The sequence below is a fragment of the Thalia democratica genome, chromosome 6, assembly GCF_965202585.1.
Source record: "Thalia democratica chromosome 6, ktThaDemo2.hap1.1, whole genome shotgun sequence".
NCBI classification, from domain to species: Eukaryota; Metazoa; Chordata; class Thaliacea; order Salpida; family Salpidae; genus Thalia; species Thalia democratica.
In genome coordinates this window covers 57,474,641-57,494,578 of record NC_139170.1, presented here as the reverse complement: position 1 = coordinate 57,494,578, position 19,938 = coordinate 57,474,641, and the positions used below count along the sequence as shown (strand labels likewise).

The following is a 19,938-nucleotide window of genomic DNA, read 5'->3' as shown; positions in this document are numbered from 1 at the left end:
ACAATTGCCACACACCAGTCCTAAGTCAGGCTAGCTTGCAGTTTAAAAAATCTAGTGTTTTTTTAAGTTTAAGTCAGTTTGTTGAATCATATGTTTTTTCTGCTACCTAAAAAGTCCTTTTGTGGTTATGGAGATATATTTAAGCTTGAATATACATTAATTATTTTCTTTGAAACTTTACTTTTATTTGATTCTTTATAAACATAGACTGACATAGGCTGACTTTTACACTAAAAGGAGTTGTAAATAGTTTTTAAGCAACCATTTTCAAACTTTTGGTATTAAGTTTTTCAATATTGTTTAAAATCCTTGAATTCTTTGTTTTTTTTTTCTGACACTCTATAAAACTAACTATACATCAACTTTTAAATCTGTTGGAAGGTTTTTATAATTTAGACTAAAATATTTAAAATAAGGGTCAACTTTTATTTTTGAAAGAAATATTTTTATATGCCTTTTTTTAACTCAACATTTTATTTAAAATTTCTAATATAAACCATTAGTTGCTAAATATTTATATGTAACACTGTCAACTACAAAATTGTAAATTTTGACTTCATAATAAAGTTTTTTAAATTTAAAACCAGAAATACACATGTTTTTCAAAGTAGTTTTCAAACTTGTCTTTTATAAGTACAAAACTATTTCTTTGTTCTATATTATTAAATAAAATGTGATTAAACTTTGAAAGTGGCAACCTTGTTTATGACTTTAACTTTTTTATATATTAACTGTATCATTTTGAAATTTGAAATAGCATTTGTTTAAAGTTTACTAGTTTCTTAATACCACTATACAAGACATCCAATTTTTCATGTTCAGTTATTAAGCAAAAAGTCAACAAAACTTTATACAATAATCGAAAACCATAGCACAAGTTAAAAATGTAACATTAAATATTATTTTATAATTTTGAACATTTGCTTAGCTGATTTTAAGACTCAAGTATGATTTGAAACTATGTAAACAACACTTTTAACCAATAAATAAAAACTATTTCTTTTAGAATTTATAGATATTATTAGTAATGCCAGTTGAAGTGGTAGCTGTTGCCGTGCCGATCACAAAGACACCGGTGAGTGAACTTCAGGAATATTGTCAGAAATGCAAGAAGACTCCTGAGTACAAACTGCAGAGCACCGATGGCAAACCCCACTCACCAAGCTTCAAATTTATTTGCAAGGTTTTACAAACGTTAATTTAATTATATTTTTTAAAGGGTTTTATATTAAAAACTTTTTAAACTCTTCAAATAAAAACATATTTAATCATCAAGTAAATGTTGGCAAAAATAATAAACATTTTTATCTAGCTGAGGCTACCTTATAAATTTATAATAATTACATAATAAGAGCTTATTTGATTTCTTTTTTTCTAAATTCAAGCTAGTTTAGATATTTTACTTAAATCTTAAAGAAGGTTTTTTGACAAATTTTTTTTGCTTAATAATTGTGGTGTTTTTATTAAGTCTGTTTAATTTTATGTTGTTTTTTTTTTGTTATTTGGCTCACTTCACTTATTTATTTTAATTTTCTCATAAGTTAAGCTTGTATTTTGCCTCATATAATGGCAATCATACAATAATAAAAAAGAAAGAATAAAAGTATAGTCAATAAAACAATACAATAAAACTATCCAAGTTTATAGATTATCAACTTTTTATAAAACTAAATTACTAAATTTATATATCATTTACAACTTAATATCAATAGATTATTCATTTTGTTTTATATTTTATTACACAAAAAACTATACGGGTTTCATTCTCAAGTTATAAATTTTAAAAGAAATTTGTTTTACTTTCCCCTCTTATGCCCATAACTAAATATTATCATCTTAATTATGGTTTGTAGGTCGACAAGCTGGAAATTGGCATTTTTATTATGGTTACCTATTGTATATCTTATTTATTATTTTTAGGTAGACAACCTGCAGAGCGAGGGTGAAGCATCTTCGAAGAGGCAGGCGAAGCACAAAGCAGCACAAAATTTGCTGGAGCTTGTCAAAATGACCTACACACCAGAGGTAACTGCCAAGAAGAAAAACATCAAGTTCAGGTACTACTTGATTTTTGAAAAATATGTATGAATAGTTTTGTGAGTTAACATCTCAAAATTAAATTATATAACGATTTAATTAACCTGTTTGATCCCTAAATATTTTAAATTGAGTTTAATTTATGATATAAGGTGTATTCATCAATAAATGTGTTCATCTTAAATTAGTTGCTTATCAGTCTTTTAGATAGCAACATTTTTTTTGTATCAGTAAATGTTAAAGCTATAGAGCAGGAGTTGGCAAACTGGTCTGCAAGCCATATTCAAAATATTGTTTTTACTAATTTAAGGGCATAGGTTGTTCCACTTTGATTTTAACAAGTTGATCTTAACTTGTATAATTTTATCTGAGCTATCAAAATTTTTGATCCCTTAAAAATTTTAATTCTTAAAAAAGTTCAAGCTAACTTTTAAGATAATAAGCTATCAAAGTCGGTATGCTGAAAAGGTTGCTAATAGAAGAATCTAATTAAAAACGCAAAAAACGCTTAATAAAAATCTATCTTCTGCTTCTTTTTTTAACAAATAATCTTCAAATTTTAAGAGAAAAAGTCCATGACTAATATTTAAATTGATCAAATGCAAATTTTTTTTTGATTTTGAAAGTTAAAAATTTTGTTTTAAAAATCATCTTTTTTTTTTACTTACAATTTTAATTTTATATTATTTTTTAAATTGCAACATTCTAAGTCTTTAAATTATTAAGGAATGTCTCCTAAACATTAAAGGTCTCTGGATTAAAAAATTAAAAAAGGATAAAGATTTTTAGTAATTTTTTTAATTTACGAGAAAACTAACCCCTAAAAAATTGGGATTCACATTTTGTAACTTTTTTTTTATTTCAAAAATTGAATAATTTTTTTTAGTTCATACTGAATGCTTCTATGTAAGAGCCAATGTTATTTCTTTGTAAAAAAAAATTTAAAATTCCCTATACCCTTCATATGTTTTTGCTTTAAAAAAGGTTTTAGCGCTATCTTTTAGGTAATCCACTGCTTAATTATTTGTTTTTAGTGAAATAATTAAAAAATACATTTTTTAAGCACATTAAAGATATCCACTTTGGCCCTGCCGACCCCTGCTATAGAGGGGTCACCTACTTTCACACATGCTCATTGTCTCATTTTATAAAGAATTAGTTAAAATAACTCGGATATTTGTCACTGAAATTCATTAAAACTAGCACCTAAACTTCAAATCTCATTTTTATTTGATTCACAAATATATTTATTTTTATTGTATTAAAGTAATTTGATAAACCATCAAATATTATTAAAACTAATGAAACATACACAGAAACAACAAACAGAAGCAGCAGCTTCTGTAACTGCTCATTCTTTAACTTAGCACCTAAATGTCAAAGCTACTATTATTTTTATAAGTAAGTGAACAAACCAACTTTATTAATTAATTTAAGTTTTTATTAACAAACACGCACAGAAACAACAAACAGAAGCCTCAGCAGCAGCAGCAGAAGCAGAAGAAACAGCAGAAGGAGTTCAAGTTGAACCTGGTCAACCCGATCGGCTCTTTGCAGGAGTTCTGCGCCCTCAAGTCCATGGGCAACGTCGAGTACAGTCTGGTGTCCCAGTCCGGCCCCGACCACAACAGAAACTTCATATTTTCTTGCAAGGTTAATTTAATGTTTTTTTTTCATTGATTTTTTTAATTTACTTAATAAATTAATGTTTACAATCAGGACTTTATGTAATGTATAGTTTTTTGCCTATTATTTCTTCACCTACAACAGAAACTTCATATTTTCATGCAAGGTTAATTAAATGTTTTATTTTATGTTATTACGTTTAAAATTTTTCGATCAGTGTTTGAATAATTCATGTTTTCTTACAAGGTTTGTTAGTTTATTTTGGGGTTTTTCATGATCTGCTAAATAAACCAATGTTTGCATTCAAGAGTTTAAGTTGTGTGAACTTTTTTTTGTTCATTGTTTACTTAAGTAGTATCTGATCATAACAGAACCTTCATATTTTCTTGCAAGGTTAATTTATCATTTATTATGCTTTTGTTTTTATAATTTACTTAATAATTAATATTTACAATCAGGACTTTATGTAATGTGTAGTTTTGTTTTTTAATTTTGGTAGCAAAATCAGTTAAGGAGTATGAATACTCTGAAATTGTTTAAATAATGTTTTACGTTAATCACATTAAAAAAATCTTTATTTCATGTGAATCCTTAACAATTTTATTTTGTGAAAGTTTGTTTTGCAGGTAACTTTTTTTTGAATGCTTATATGTTATAAGTTGTCGTTAACTTTATATTTTAAACTTAAATAATTCTTTTAAGATGCAAAGATTTCAGTTATAAAATTGGTGGACATTTGAAAAATTCAAAAACTATAGGACCTAGAAATTCCATAGGGCTGGGTCCTAATTTATTTAAGGGAATAGGAAGAATAAAATTCAAAATAATTTTGAGATGTAGCTGGTCAAAGTCAGAGAGTATTATAGGTTTTTTATGGAATACTTTCTGACTTTGTCCGGTTATATCTGAATAAATATTTTGAATTTTAAACGACTGTAAAAAGCAACTTGTAGCTTAGTTATACCTCAACAAAATAAGATCAAATAGTGATTGTTAAAAAGTTATTCACTCCCCTATGCCCTTTTCAGTTATCCAAATGTTTAAAAATATTTCAGCCTCTAAAAATAACCAATAGTTACCCCAATGTCTTAATATCTGATGCTTAATCAAATTCTATTTTAAGACACGGTTTAACATTAAAACTTGAGTTGTTAAACCTGATTTTAATTTTTTTGATCAAATGCAAAATTTTTGGGGATATATTGAGCTAGAACTCACTTTGTGAAAAATTTTGTGCTTGCTCTAACCTTTTCATACTAAGAGATGACGTAAATATAACGTTTGTTATCATCAACAAAACACGTCATCACAGGTATCGAGTTTCGAGCAAGAGGGAAACGCGTCAACGAAGAAGCAAGCGAAGAAGATAGCAGCCGTTAACATGCTGCAGCTGATAACAGGTGTTGAGGAGGGAAAAGACCTGTCTCAACTGTTCACACAAAAAACTCAGGTTTGTAGATTGTCTCAACTGTTCACACAGAAAACTCAGGTTTGTTGATTGTCACAACTGTTCACACAGAAAACTCAGGTTTGTTGATTGTCTCAACTGTTCACACAGAAAACTCAGGTTTGTTGATTGTCACAACTGTTTACACAGAAAACTCAGGTTTGTTGATTGTCACAACTGTTCACACAGAAAACTCAGGTTTGTTGTTTGTCACAACTGTTCACACAGAAAACTCAGGTTTGTTGATTGTCTCAACTGTTCACACAGAAAACTCAGGTTTGTTGATTGTCACAACTGTTCACACAGAAAACTCAGGTTTGTTGATTGTCACAACTGTTCACACAGAAAACTCAGGTTTGTTGATTGTCACAACTGTTCACACAGAAAACTCAGGTTTGTTGATTGTCACAACTGTTCACACAGAAAACTCAGGTTTGTTGATTGTCTCAACTGTTCACACAGAAAACTCAGGTTTGTTGATTGTCTCAACTGTTCACACAGAAAACTCAGGTTTGTTGATTGTCTCAACTGTTCACACAGAAAACTCAGGTTTGTTGATTGTCACAACTGTTCACACAGAAAACTCAGGTTTGTTGATTGTCTCAACTGTTCACACAGAAAACTCAGGTTTGTTGATTGTCTCAACTGTTCACACAGAAAACTCAGGTTTGTTGATTGTCACAACTGTTCACACAGAAAACTCAGGTTTGTTGATTGTCACAACTGTTCACACAGAAAACTCAGGTTTGTTGATTGTCACAACTGTTCACACAGAAAACTCAGGCTTGTTGATTGTCTCAACTGTTCACACAGAAAACTCAGGTTTGTAGATTGTCACAACTGTTCACACAGAAAACTCAGGTTTGTTGATTGTCACAACTGTTCACACAGAAAACTCAGGTTTGTTGATTGTCACAACTGTTCACACAGAAAACTCAGGTTTGTTGATTGTCACAACTGTTCACACAGAAAACTCAGGTTTGTTGATTGTCACAACTGTTCACACAGAAAACTCAGGTTTGTTGATTGTCTCAACTGTTCACACAGAAAACTCAGGTTTGTTGATTGTCTCAACTGTTCACACAGAAAACTCAGGTTTGTTGATTGTCTCAACTGTTCACACAGAAAACTCAGGTTTGTTGATTGTCACAACTGTTCACACAGAAAACTCAGGTTTGTTGATTGTCTCAACTGTTCACACAGAAAACTCAGGTTTGTTGATTGTCACAACTGTTCACACAGAAAACTCAGGTTTGTTGATTGTCTCAACTGTTCACACAGAAAACTCAGGTTTGTTGATTGTCTCAACTGTTCACACAGAAAACTCAGGTTTGTTGATTGTCACAACTGTTCACACAGAAAACTCAGGTTTGTTGATTGTCACAACTGTTCACACAGAAAACTCAGGTTTGTTGATTGTTGTATACATCTCAACTGTTCACACAGAAAACTCAGGTTTGTTGATTGTCTCAACTGTTCACACAGAAAACTCAGGTTTGTTGATTGTTACAACTGTTCACGCAGAAAACTCAGGTTTGTTGATTGTCACAACTGTTCACGCAGAAAACTCAGGTTTGTTGATTGTCACAACTGTTCACACAGAAAACTCAGGTTTGTTGATTGTCACAACTGTTCACACAGAAAACTCAGGTTTGTTGATTGTCTCAACTGTTCACACAGAAAACTCAGGTTTGTTGATTGTCACAACTGTTAACACAGAAAACTCAGGTTTGTTGATTGTCACAACTGTTCACACAGAAAACTCAGGTTTGTTGATTGTCACAACTGTTAACACAGAAAACTCAGGTTTGTTGATTGTCACAACTGTTCACACAGAAAACTCAGGCTTGTTGATTGTCTCAACTGTTCACACAGAAAACTCAGGTTTGTTGATTGTCTCAACTGTTCACACAGAAAACTCAGGTTTGTTGATTGTCACAACTGTTCACACAGAAAACTCAGGTTTGTTGTTTGTCACAACTGTTCACACAGAAAACTCAGGTTTGTTGATTGTCTCAACTGTTCACACAGAAAACTCAGGTTTGTTGATTGTCACAACTGTTCACACAGAAAACTCAGGTTTGTTGATTGTCTCAACTGTTCACACAGAAAACTCAGGTTTGTTGATTGTCACAACTGTTCACACAGAAAACTCAGGTTTGTTGATTGTCTCAACTGTTCACACAAAAAACTCAGGTTTGTTGATTGTCACAACTGTTCACACAGAAAACTCAGGTTTGTTGATTGTCACAACTGTTCACACAGAAAACTCAGGTTTGTTGATTGTCACAACTGTTCACACAGAAAACTCAGGTTTGTTGATTGTCTCAACTGTTCACACAGAAAACTCAGGTTTGTTGATTGTCTCAACTGTTCACACAGAAAACTCAGGTTTGTTGATTGTCTCAACTGTTCACACAGAAAACTCAGGTTTGTTGATTGTCACAACTGTTCACACAGAAAACTCAGGTTTGTTGATTGTCACAACTGTTCACACAGAAAACTCAGGTTTGTTGGTTGTCTCAACTATTCACACAGAAAACTCAGGTTTGTTGATTGTCCCAACTGTTCACACAGAAAACTCAGGTTTGTTGATTGTCACAACTGTTCACACAGAAAACTCAGGTTTGTTGATTGTCACAACTGTTCACACAGAAAACTCAGGTTTGTTGATTGTCTCAACTGTTCACACAGAAAACTCAGGTTTGTTGATTGTCTCAACTGTTCACACAGAAAACTCAGGTTTGTTGATTGTCTCAACTATTCACACAGAAAACTCAGGTTTGTTGATTGTCACAACTGTTCACACAGAAAACTCAGGTTTGTTGATTGTCACAACTGTTCACACAGAAAACTCAGGTTTGTTGATTGTCTCAACTGTTCACACAGAAAACTCAGGTTTGTTGTCTGTTGTATACATCTCAACTGTTCACACAGAAAACTCAGGTTTGTTGATTGTCACAACTGTTCACACAGAAAACTCAGGTTTGTTGATTGTCACAACTGTTCACGCAGAAAACTCAGGTTTGTTGATTGTTATATACATCTCAACTGTTCACACAGAAAACTCAGGTTTGTTGATTGTTGTATACATCTCAACTGTTCACACAGAAAACTCAGGTTTGTTGATTGTTGTGTATATCACAACTATTCACACAGAAAACTCAGGTTTGTTGATTATTATATATATCACAACTGTTCACACAGAAAACTCAGGTTTGTTGATTGTCACAACTGTTCACACAGAAAACTCAGGTTTGTAGATTGTCTCAACTGTTCACACAGAAAACTCAGGTTTGTTGATTGTCACAACTGTTCACACAGAAAACTCAGGTTTGTTGATTGTCACAACTGTTCACACAGAAAACTCAGGTTTGTTGATTGTTGTATACGTCTCAACTCTTCACACAGAAAACTCAGGTTTGTTGATTGTTGTATACATCTCAACTGTTCACACAGAAAACTCAGGTTTGTTGTCTGTTGTATACATCTCAACTGTTCACACAGAAAACTCAGGTTTGTTGATTGTTGTATACATCACAACTGTTCACACAGAAAACTCAGGTTTGTTGATTGTTGTGTATATCACAACTATTCACACAGAAAACTCAGGTTTGTAGATTGTCTCAACTGTTCACACAGAAAACTCAGGTTTGTTGATTGTCACAACTGTTCACACAGAAAACTCAGGTTTGTTGATTGTCACAACTGTTCACACAGAAAACTCAGGTTTGTTGATTGTTGTATACGTCTCAACTCTTCACACAGAAAACTCAGGTTTGTTGATTGTTGTATACATCTCAACTGTTCACACAGAAAACTCAGGTTTGTTGTCTGTTGTATACATCTCAACTGTTCACACAGAAAACTCAGGTTTGTTGATTGTTGTATACATCACAACTGTTCACACAGAAAACTCAGGTTTGTTGTCTGTTGTATACATCTCAACTGTTCACACAGAAAACTCAGGTTTGTTGATTGTCACAACTGTTCACACAGAAAACTCAGGTTTGTTGATTGTCACAACTGTTCACACAGAAAACTCAGGTTTGTTGATTGTTGTATACATCTCAACTGTTCACGCAGAAAACTCAGGTTTGTTGATTGTCACAGTTATTCACACAAAAAACTCAGGTTTGTTGATTGTCACAACTGTTCACGCAGAAAACCCAGGTTTGTTGATTGTCTCAACTGTTCACGCAGAAAACCCAGGTTTGTTGATTGTCTCAACTCTTCACACAGAAAACTCAGGTTTGTAGATTGTCACAACTGTTCACACAGAAAACTCAGGTTTGTTGATTGTCACAACTGTTCACACAGAAAACTCAGGTTTGTTGATTGTCTCAACTGTTCACACAGAAAACTCAGGTTTGTTGATTGTCACAACTGTTCACACAGAAAACTCAGGTTTGTTGATTGTCACAACTGTTCACGCAGAAAACTCAGGTTTGTTGATTGTCTCAACTGTTCACACAGAAAACTCAGGTTTGTTGATTGTCACAACTGTTCACACAGAAAACTCAGGTTTGTTGATTGTCTCAACTGTTCACACAGAAAACTCAGGTTTGTTGATTGTCACAACTGTTCACACAGAAAACTCAGGTTTGTTGATTGTCACAACTGTTCACACAAAAAACTCAGGTTTGTTGAATGTTTCTCAACTGTTCACACAGAAAACTCAGGTTTGTTGATTGTCACAACTGTTCACACAGAAGACTCAGGTTTGTTGATTGTCTCAACTGTTCACACAGAAGACTCAGGTTTGTTGATTGTCACAACTGTTCACACAGAAAACTCAGGTTTGTTGATTGTCTCAACTGTTCACACAGAAAACTCAGGTTTGTTGATTGTCACAACTGTTCACACAGAAAACTCAGGTTTGTTGATTGTCTCAACTGTTCACACAAAAGACTCAGGTTTGTTGATTGTTGAATGCTTTATGTTTTTTCAAACAAACAACTCAGACTGGACGATTATTATATATATCACAACTGTTCACACAGAAAACTCAGGTTTGTTGATTGTCTCAACTGTTCACACAAAAAACTCAGGTTTGTCGATTGTCACAACTGTTCACACAGAAAACTCAGGTTTGTTGATTGTCAAAACTGTTCACACAGAAAACTCAGGTTTGTAGATTGTCTCAACTGTTCACACAGAAAACTCAGGTTTGTTAATTGTCACAACTGTTCACACAGAAAACTCAGGTTTGTTGATTGTCTCAACTGTTCACACAGAAAACTCAGGTTTGTTGATTGTCACAACTGTTCACACAGAAAACTCAGGTTTGTAGATTGTCACAACTGTTCACACAGAAAACTCAGGTTTGTTGATTGTCTCAACTGTTCACACAGAAAACTCAGGTTTGTTGATTGTCTCAACTCTTCACACAGAAAACTCAGGTTTGTTGATTGTCTCAACTGTTCACACAGAAAACTCAGGTTTGTTGATTGTCACAACTGTTCACACAGAAGACTCAGGTTTGTTGATTGTCACAACTGTTCACACAGAAAACTCAGGTTTGTTGATTGTCTCAACTGTTCACACAGAAAACTCAGGTTTGTTGATTGTCACAACTGTTCACACAGAAAACTCAGGTTTGTTGATTGTCTCAACTGTTCACACAGAAAACTCAGGTTTGTTGATTGTCTCAACTGTTCACACAAAAAACTCAGGTTTGTTGATTGTCTCAACTGTTCACACAAAAAACTCAGGTTTGTTGATTGTCACACCTGTTCACACAGAAAACTCAGGTTTGTTGGTTGTCACAACTGTTCACACAGAAAACTCAGGTTTGTTGATTGTCTCAACTGTTCACACAGAAAACTCAGGTTTGTTGATTGTCACAACTGTTCACACAGAAAACTCAGGTTTGTTGATTGTCTCAACTGTTCACACAGAAAACTCAGGTTTGTTGATTGTCTCAACTGTTCACACAGAAAACTCAGGTTTGTTGATTGTCACAACTGTTCACACAGAAAACTCAGGTTTGTTGATTGTCACAACTGTTCACACAGAAAACTCAGGTTTGTTGATTGTCTCAACTGTTCACACAGAAAACTCAGGTTTGTTGATTGTCACAACTGTTCACACAGAAAACTCAGGTTTGTTGATTGTCACAACTGTTCACACAGAAAACTCAGGTTTGTAGATCGTCACAACTGTTCACACAGAAAACTCAGGTTTGTTGATTGTCACAACTGTTCACACAGAAAACTCAGGTTTGTTGATTGTCACAACTGTTCACACAGAAAACTCAGGTTTGTTGATTGTCTCAACTGTTCACACAGAAAACTCAGGTTTGTAGATTGTCTCAACTGTTCACACAGAAAACTCAGGTTTGTAGATTGTCACAACTGTTCACACAGAAAACTCAGGTTTGTTGATTGTCACAACTGTTCACACAGAAAACTCGATTTGTCGATTGTCTCAACTCTTCACACAGAAAACTCAGGTTTGTTGATTGTCTCAACTGTTCTCACAGAAAACTCAGGTTTGTAGATTGTCACAACTGTTCACACAGAAAACTCAGGTTTGTTGATTGTCTCAACTGTTCACAAAGAAAACTCAGGTTTGTCGATTGTTTTATATTTTTTCAAACAAAAAACTCAGGTTTGTTGACTGTTGAATACTTTATGTTTTTTCAAACAAAAATCTCGGTCATATTGATTGTTGAATGTTTTATATTTTTTCAAACAAAAAACTCAGACTGGACGATAATTATATATATCACAACTGTTCACACAGAAAACTCAGGTTTGTTGATTGTTGAATACTTTATGTTTTTTCAAACAAACAACTCAGACTGGACGATTATTATATATATCACAACTATTCACACAAAAACTCAGGTTTGTATTTCAAACATTTTTTTATTTAAAGTTTGCTATCGTTTTACTAGTCATATTTAAGAAGTATAATTTTAATTTTAAGCAAACTATTTTTAAGACTTTTTAAACTTTTTTTTGTCGATTTTTAAGGTGTTAGAAAGAGATAAAGTAATGTTTTTAGTATACAAAATTTAGTTTAACTAAAACCCTTTCACCTAAAACTATCATTTTTAAAAGCAAGAATATAACTTTAAAATACAATTTATATTCTTTATGCTAGTTGACTGTTCGAGTCTATTTCTAAAAGCTGTGTATAGAAATAAATTATTTCCACACTGGACTACCAAAAAAGTTATTATTTTTAAAAAACTAACTTTTACATTTTGTGGGTGTCTTAATGTGTAAATGTTAACAACTAAAAATTTATGTTATGACTAGCGTTTTCTATCAGTAACAAAAAACATAGCAAATGTATTTAAAATAAACTCACTGTTTTCTGTACACAGTAAAATTATTTCTATGCACACCACTAATTTTATTAATCGTTAAGAACACTGGATTATACAACAACTAATCGAACGTCTTAATAACACAATAAAGATTTAATTAGGTTGTGAAAATGTAGCAATCTTGTGTAATCTATTTTGTATTTAGAAATATTTAGTTTTTAATGCTGACTTACTGCAAGGTTTCTCAAAGTAGGGTGATATTGGCCCCTATTATCTGTAAGTTTATTGCTCAAGTTAGTACTTGAGTACTATTTACAATCAATTAAACTATTATAGTTCTCAATTTGACCTTTTACTTGAGAAAAATACGAATATAAAAAGTAAACAAAATTAGAATAAATACAAGTTTTATTTGTCAAAATATTTTTATAAGATAATTAATTTTACATGTTTTTTAATTTGTTCTTTTATTAACACTAAATATTCTTATTTTGTTTAAAAAATTTTTTTAAACGTATCAAGTGGAGGTTTTACGACTTAAGTAATGTTAAATGAGTCCAAATGTTTATTTTTATACTTTATTTGACGTTGGCTATTTTAAATTTGTAAGTTGTTTGTGACTTTACCTAGCTAAATACTTTTCAATTGCACAAAAATGTGTAAAATCAATACTCTAAAATAGTATTCTTTATTCTTTAATTGACGTTGATATTTATAGGTTGTTTGTGACTCACAGATTTTGTATTAGATATTGCTGTTTTTTTTTGATTGCAGAAATATGCGCAGAATCAATAACTAAAAAAGATATATTTATCTCACAATCACATTTATTCGCATATAATTGTTTTTTATTTAGTTTTGTGGTTTTGTTTTTCTTAATAATTTTTGAAAAAAATAAAGTACGGTCTTATTAATTTCAAACTTTTTTATTTAATTTTTGTAATTGGTTATACCATGTGTATGTTATATGTAAACAAAATTAGAATATTTTAAAGGCATATGTATAACAAAGTATAAAAGTTTCTGTTTAAACGCTTATAACTTCAGTGGTTGTTTAATGTTTACATCAGCTAAGTTTTTTTCCAGCTTAATTAAAACAATTAACGCCTATTATTTCTTTTTATAACATAAATACTATATTATTAGAGATAACAAAAACATTTATTTATGTTTTTCTTACATCTAAGAAATTTTGCACATAATGGTTTTATTTCATAAATTGAAACTTGTATGTGAAGTATTTTCTTACAAGTAAACAATGTTATCAGATATATTACACGTAGATGATTAGTGATTAGTCTTGCACTGGTAGACATATTTATACGGTCCATTGAACATTGCTTTATAACTTTATTATGTGCATTCAAATTGTTAGGTGGTTTAAAATTAGCTGGGTTTATATTTTCAAAGTAAATACGCTGCTAAATTACCAGTGAGTAGTTTTGCACTGTTTATACGGTCTACTGAACATTGCTTTCAACTTTGTTATGTGCATTCAAACTGTTTGGTGGTTTAAAATTAGCTGGGTTTATATTTTCAAAGTAAATACGCTGCTAAATTACCAGTGAGTAGTTTAGCACTGTTTATACGGTCTACTGAACATTGCTTTCAACTTTGTTATGTGCATTCAAACTGTTTGGTGGTTTAAAATTAGCTGGGTTTATATTTTCAAAGTAAATACGCTGCTAAATTACCAGTGAGTAGTTTAGCACTGTTTATACGGTCTACTGAACATTGCTTTATAACTTTGTTATGTGCATTCAAACTGTTTGGTGGTTTAAAATTAGCTGGGTTTATATTTTCAAAGTAAATACGCTGCTAAATTACCAGTGAGTAGTTTAGCAGTGTTAGTTTATACGGTCCACTGAACATTGCTTTATAACTTTGTGTTAATACGTGTAAACTGTTATCAGCTAATGCATGTAAACTGTTGGGTGGTTTAAAATAAGTTATTATTTTTAAAGTAAATTTGTACACTGCTAAATTTGCAGTGAATTTATGAAAAAAAAATGCTTTATTAAATTTTAATAAATCAGATGAATCAAAACGCTCAATTAGTACGTGAAAAAAATAGTTACTGAAAATAAAAATACGTAATTAAAATATATAAAAATTATTAAAACAGATGAACCAATACAAATAATTAATATATTTCACATATTTGTTAAACAGATGAACCAATACGCACAGTTAGTACGGGAATCTGAGATGAAAGAACTCTTAACTCCTTGTGACAGACTTGAAAAGCTTGCTAAAGAAATTTTGTTAGACTTCAAATATCTTGACACACAGGTAAGTAATGTTTTAATTATTATAGTTCAATTCCTTTTAATAATTTATAAAAAACAAATATTATTTTTTGTTAAAGCTTGTAACTTTTGAAATTAAGCCTGGTCATTTTATTTACTTATTTTACGTAAATTTAAATGTTATAAACTTTACTGATATGTTGTTATAAAGAATATAAGTATTTATCTTAAATACTTCCATTTTTTTGTAACTAATTAGTTTTTAAAACTATTTGTCTGCTTTGTTTTGTATAAACATTTATGCATAATTATTTTTTTAATTTAAGTTTTCAGATAATAATATTCAATTATTTCATTTCTATAAAGCATAAACATGATACTAATAAACTGCTAATTGTTTTTATTTTACTGATATTTGAAAAAAAAAAACATTTTTTTCAATGAATGGTTGCCAAACTGTTATAATATTTTTTAAAACTTACTTAAATTTTGAAGTGTAGAAAAAAATTTAACTAGAATTAACAAATTGGGATCATACAATTTTTAATACAGTTTATTAACAAAAGCAGTATAAGTTAATAAAATTGTTAATGCTCATACAGTTTATTAATGTGGAAGAGAAGATGTAAAATATTTAGTAGTTTTTAATTTGTTTATTGTTTAAAAAAAAAATGTCTAAAATATTAAAGTAAAATGTCTTTTAAAATAAAAGCCTTTAGTCATTACCTTAATTTAATATATATAAACCTCACAATAATGTAGAGAAAATAAATTATTCATAATTAATAAAAATTCTACGTCAATAACCTTAATAATATTTATCACGGACGTGAATAATTCTTTAAAAAAAAAAAAAATTTTTTGCTGCCTAAAGTAGTGTCAATGTAAAAATTTAACTTTTGTGCATAGAAAGTATGATGAGTTACGAAAATTCTTAAAATTTATTTATTTAAAAAGTTGTTTTAAATCTATGTCGGTATATTTCAATAATTTTTAATTTATTGTTGCTTAATTAAAAATGAATAAATGTAGTTCTGTATAACAGTAGCAATTGATAAAAAGCTAAGGTTTTTATCTTCAACGTATTATTAACATTTTCCCCTGAATATTTTGCTTTTAATTGTTATGATTTTGCCTAGTTCTGCTTTGTTAATAGCAATTGTTTTACAACTTTTTGTGTATTGTATCACTAAAATAAAAGTGAAAATAACCACATTTTTGCAATTTAATTGTTCTTATGGCATTTACAAAAAAACATTTAAATTGAAGATTTTTAACTTTTATTTACTATTGAATTTCCTTAGTTATATATAATATATTAAAATAATTTTAAGTTTTTTTTATAAATCTCAAGAATAAACAAAACAGCTCACTATATATATTCACAACAAGTAGTTTTACTGCGAAGTTATTTAAACTAAACTCGATCCTAGTTTTTTTTTCAGTTACGACATTTAATAAAGCCCTTCAGATTAGGAAACCTATTAGGATCAATGTTTTCGATTAATATTTTTTTGTAAGTTCGAATATATCATTTAAAGGCAAAGGGGGGGAGGGGATTAAGCCATTTTTTTTACAAGTTGATCTTATTTTATAGAGTTTTTTCTAAGCTTCAAGATGCTTTTTATCGTTTTAAAAATTTGAATCATTTTTTGAGATATGACCAGTCAAAGTCGGGCCGCATAATAGACTCCCTATGGGAAGGGAAAACTAAAACAGCAAAAAAACACTTTTTTTTATAAATCGATCTCCTCCTACATTTTTCAAGCAATCTTCTTCAAAGTGATTCAATTAAACTTGCAAAGTATAATCTTTATACAATAACAATAATGCTTAACTTATTACTAAAAACAATTTTAAGTAAAAATGTTTTTTTTATTTTAAAAACCTTTTTTTTAATTTTTGTCATAAAATGTTTGTTTTCATAAGTTACTTAAATTCATATTTAATGTTTTCATAAGTTGTTTAATGTTTATTTAATATAAGGAGCATATCCTGAAAATTTGAAGAAGATTGCTTGAAAAATGAAGGAGGAGATAGATTTTTAGTGATTTTAAAATTTCCGAGAAAATTGAATACGAAAAATTTGCGGTCCATACATTTGTATCGGAAACTTTTCACAAAAAATAGAATATCTCAAAAGTTAAATGATATTTTTGAAATCTATAAAAACGTGTTGGAACGTAAAAAAAAGTGTTGAAACCCCCTATGGCCTTAACGGAATTCGTATTCATTAAAATATAAACATTACATGTACCCTTCAAAAAGTTATTTTAAATTGTTTCACTAAATAAAACACTCCCTTCAGATAACGACGCCTCCATAAAAACCTCAGTATTTTTAAATGCAATGAGCGTACAAAGTTCCATTCTAAATCATACAAGTTATTAGTTACCAAATATCCCACAGGTAAAAACGCCATCAGGCCAAGCGCAGTGCTTCCTCTACTTGGGTTTGAAACAGCAGATATGCGTGCATGGATGCGGTAACAATGAACAGGAAGCAAGGCTTGACGCTGCTAGAAATAGTATTGATTACCTGAAAGTTTGCTAGAAACTTACCATTCTGTGTTGGGTTGGATGTGTTTAGTTACTTTTTAAGGTTTCATTGTTAACTGGACATTATATTTATTTTATGCAAAAATGTTCAATTACTGTTTTTTTTTCTTTTTTTAGCTCTAAATTACTCTAATTTCAGGTTTTAAATGTAAACAGTGATTTTGTTCATGCAAATATTTTTTATTGCTGTATCACTGATTTATTTTACCTTTAAAATTTTAATCAAAGGTTGCAGCTCATTTATTAAGTAGATGTGAATTTTAACTTTTCAGTCTAGTTCTCAAATTAAAATTTTATTTTAAACCTGAGTTTAACTTTTGTACCATTATGTTATATACGTCAATTTTATTTATTACTCTGCTCACCAAACAACTCAAACTTTTGATATGTTTGAGCTTCAGTGGTTTTTCATTAATAATAATTTTCATCACCAATGTACATAAAAACACAGTAACATTGAAACATGTACTGAGTAACTGAACACATCCAACCGAAGTACAACCATATACTATTGTGACACATGCTTTTTTGATTACTGTACAGCTTATATTTATCTGTTTTGTTGGCTTTTTAGAATTTTATACTGATGTTTTCAAAAAAAAAAATCGACAATTTGTAAAAACTTGAAAAAAAAAAATTACATATCAAAAAAGCATTTGAAGTCAACAAGTATATAAATATACTCCATATAGCTACCACAAGAGTATGTTACGTCACAATAAAATTATTTTATTGTAAATTTTCATTTTATTTTAGTCACGCCACTGCCTTAGCAACGGTGTGTGTTTTATTTGAGTTTAAGTTTTAACATGGAGCTACTTTTTATTTATTCACTTTAGGGGATTTTTTGTAATTATGATTTTCAACCCCTGAAGTTTATTTAGCATGTTGTACATACACTGATTATCGTAGCTCATTTTAAAAGTTAACCTGACATAAACTATATGCTATTGCGTTTTATTTATTCTGTAATTAAACTTGGTTACAATTTTTATTGTTTTGTTTTTCTTATAAATAAGTAAATTAACAGTATAACAAAATATTGAAAGCACTCTTGTTAAGATGAACTGTGGTAATTTTTGGCTCATGTTCATCAAACTGAAAAAGTAATGATTAGATTCATTCAAGTATTTCTATATAAAAACAGCTGATATATATATTCTGATAAGACAGCCGGTTTTCGAGTTTGGGAGATAAAAAATTAGAGTTGAACTTTAGTTTTTATAAAGAGTCCTGATTATTCAAAATTAATCTTTTTTTATGATTTCATGACTTTAAAAAAAAAATATTTCTGAGTTATTTAGTTTTTATAACAAATATTTTTTTGAGTTAGCATATAGATCTGCATATTAAGAATAATTAGCCAAAAATATTTTTTCTACCTTTCTTTTAAAGATAATAGATTTTACACTAATTAAACACTTATATAGGCTAAATGCTTAGGCCAGGCATATTTTATGGTAATGCACCATTATTACTGATAAAGCTTGTCTTGATTTTTTGAACATTACTTTTTTAGACCAGGGTATCCAATAGGTAACTGTATTGAGGTCGGCAAAATAATTAGTTACGGGGGGCGCAATTATAACATTTTGAGCTGTTATAAAATTTTATAATAACTAATGATGTACCGGAGTCACTATCCGGATCCGGCCGGATTTTGATATGAAAAAAATATCCGGTTCCGGCCGGATCCTAATTTGAAAAAAAAATCCGGATCTGGTTCCGGCCGGATTCTAATTTGAAAAAAAAAGTCCAGGTCCGGCCGGATCTTTATTTTAAAAAATTGTTCGGATCCGGTGTAGGTTTCAAATATTTCCTTATTTATTCATCAGACCATTTACTATCCTAACAGAGATCCGGCCGATTCGGATCTAGTTAGTAAGAAAGAGCATACAGAAAAGTATTTTTCCAAAACAAACCCTTTGTAAATTAAAAAGATTAATTTTTGTCAGTTAAAATTAAACACCTACCATGATTGGCTCATTTTGTACACTTGACTAATTGACATTTGTTTATATTTAAACTTTGAAACAAACATTTAGAAATGCAACTCTATACCTATGTTTAAAATTAAAAACTTTACTACTAAATTGTCAACTCTACGGCTAGCTATTCTACTGATTATTAGATTAAAGTAATTTTTTAGTTTTTAAAAACCTCATTCTGACTCAAGCTAGTTTATACCCACTTTACAGGGTTTCCATATCCCTAGATTTTTGCAATTATCCAAAAAAATACCCTAAATTTCCCTTAATAAAATTGAAAAAATCCTGAATTTCCCTAGATTTCTCTAGATTTTACTTTTTTTTAGTGCTGGATCAATTTTTATGATCTATATATATAATATAACATAATTGACATAATATGACTCACTATCCGGGTCCAGATCCGGCCGGATATTGCCGTTTTTGTCTTATATCCGGATCCGGCCGGATCGTAGTTTAAAAAAAGTTCGGGTCCGGTACATCACTAATAATAACTAACCTACACTAGGTATTGTGGGCTTAAGTACTAAGAGTAAATGGTCTGATGAAAAATCCAGGAAATATTTGAAACCTACACAGGGCAACCACACGGCTAGGAAATACTAAAAAAAATACATAAGTCAGGAAAAATTGGGGTTTTTGAAGAAAATCAGGAAAATTGACAAAATTTTTAAAAACGTAAGACTTGTCAGTTCAAATTTTTAAAATTCCATTATTTTCCAAAGCCTTCAAAAGGTAAAAAAGTCCTTTAAAG

The 19,938-nt window shown here is 30.3% G+C and overlaps 1 protein-coding gene across 1 annotated transcript; it reads left to right on the top strand.

Annotated features, from left to right (window-relative positions):
* The first annotated feature begins 1,011 nt into the window (after positions 1-1,011).
* Positions 1,012-18,120, top strand: LOC145838498 (RISC-loading complex subunit tarbp2-like). The gene is made up of 6 exons (XM_082946106.1): positions 1,012-1,183; positions 1,921-2,057; positions 3,498-3,690; positions 4,976-5,113; positions 14,562-14,681; positions 17,048-18,120. Exons 1-6 carry the CDS (start codon positions 1,028-1,030, stop codon positions 17,189-17,191), a joined length of 888 nt encoding a protein of 295 aa, XP_082802232.1. The 5' UTR covers positions 1,012-1,027; the 3' UTR covers positions 17,192-18,120.
* The last annotated feature ends 1,818 nt before the right edge of the window (positions 18,121-19,938 follow it).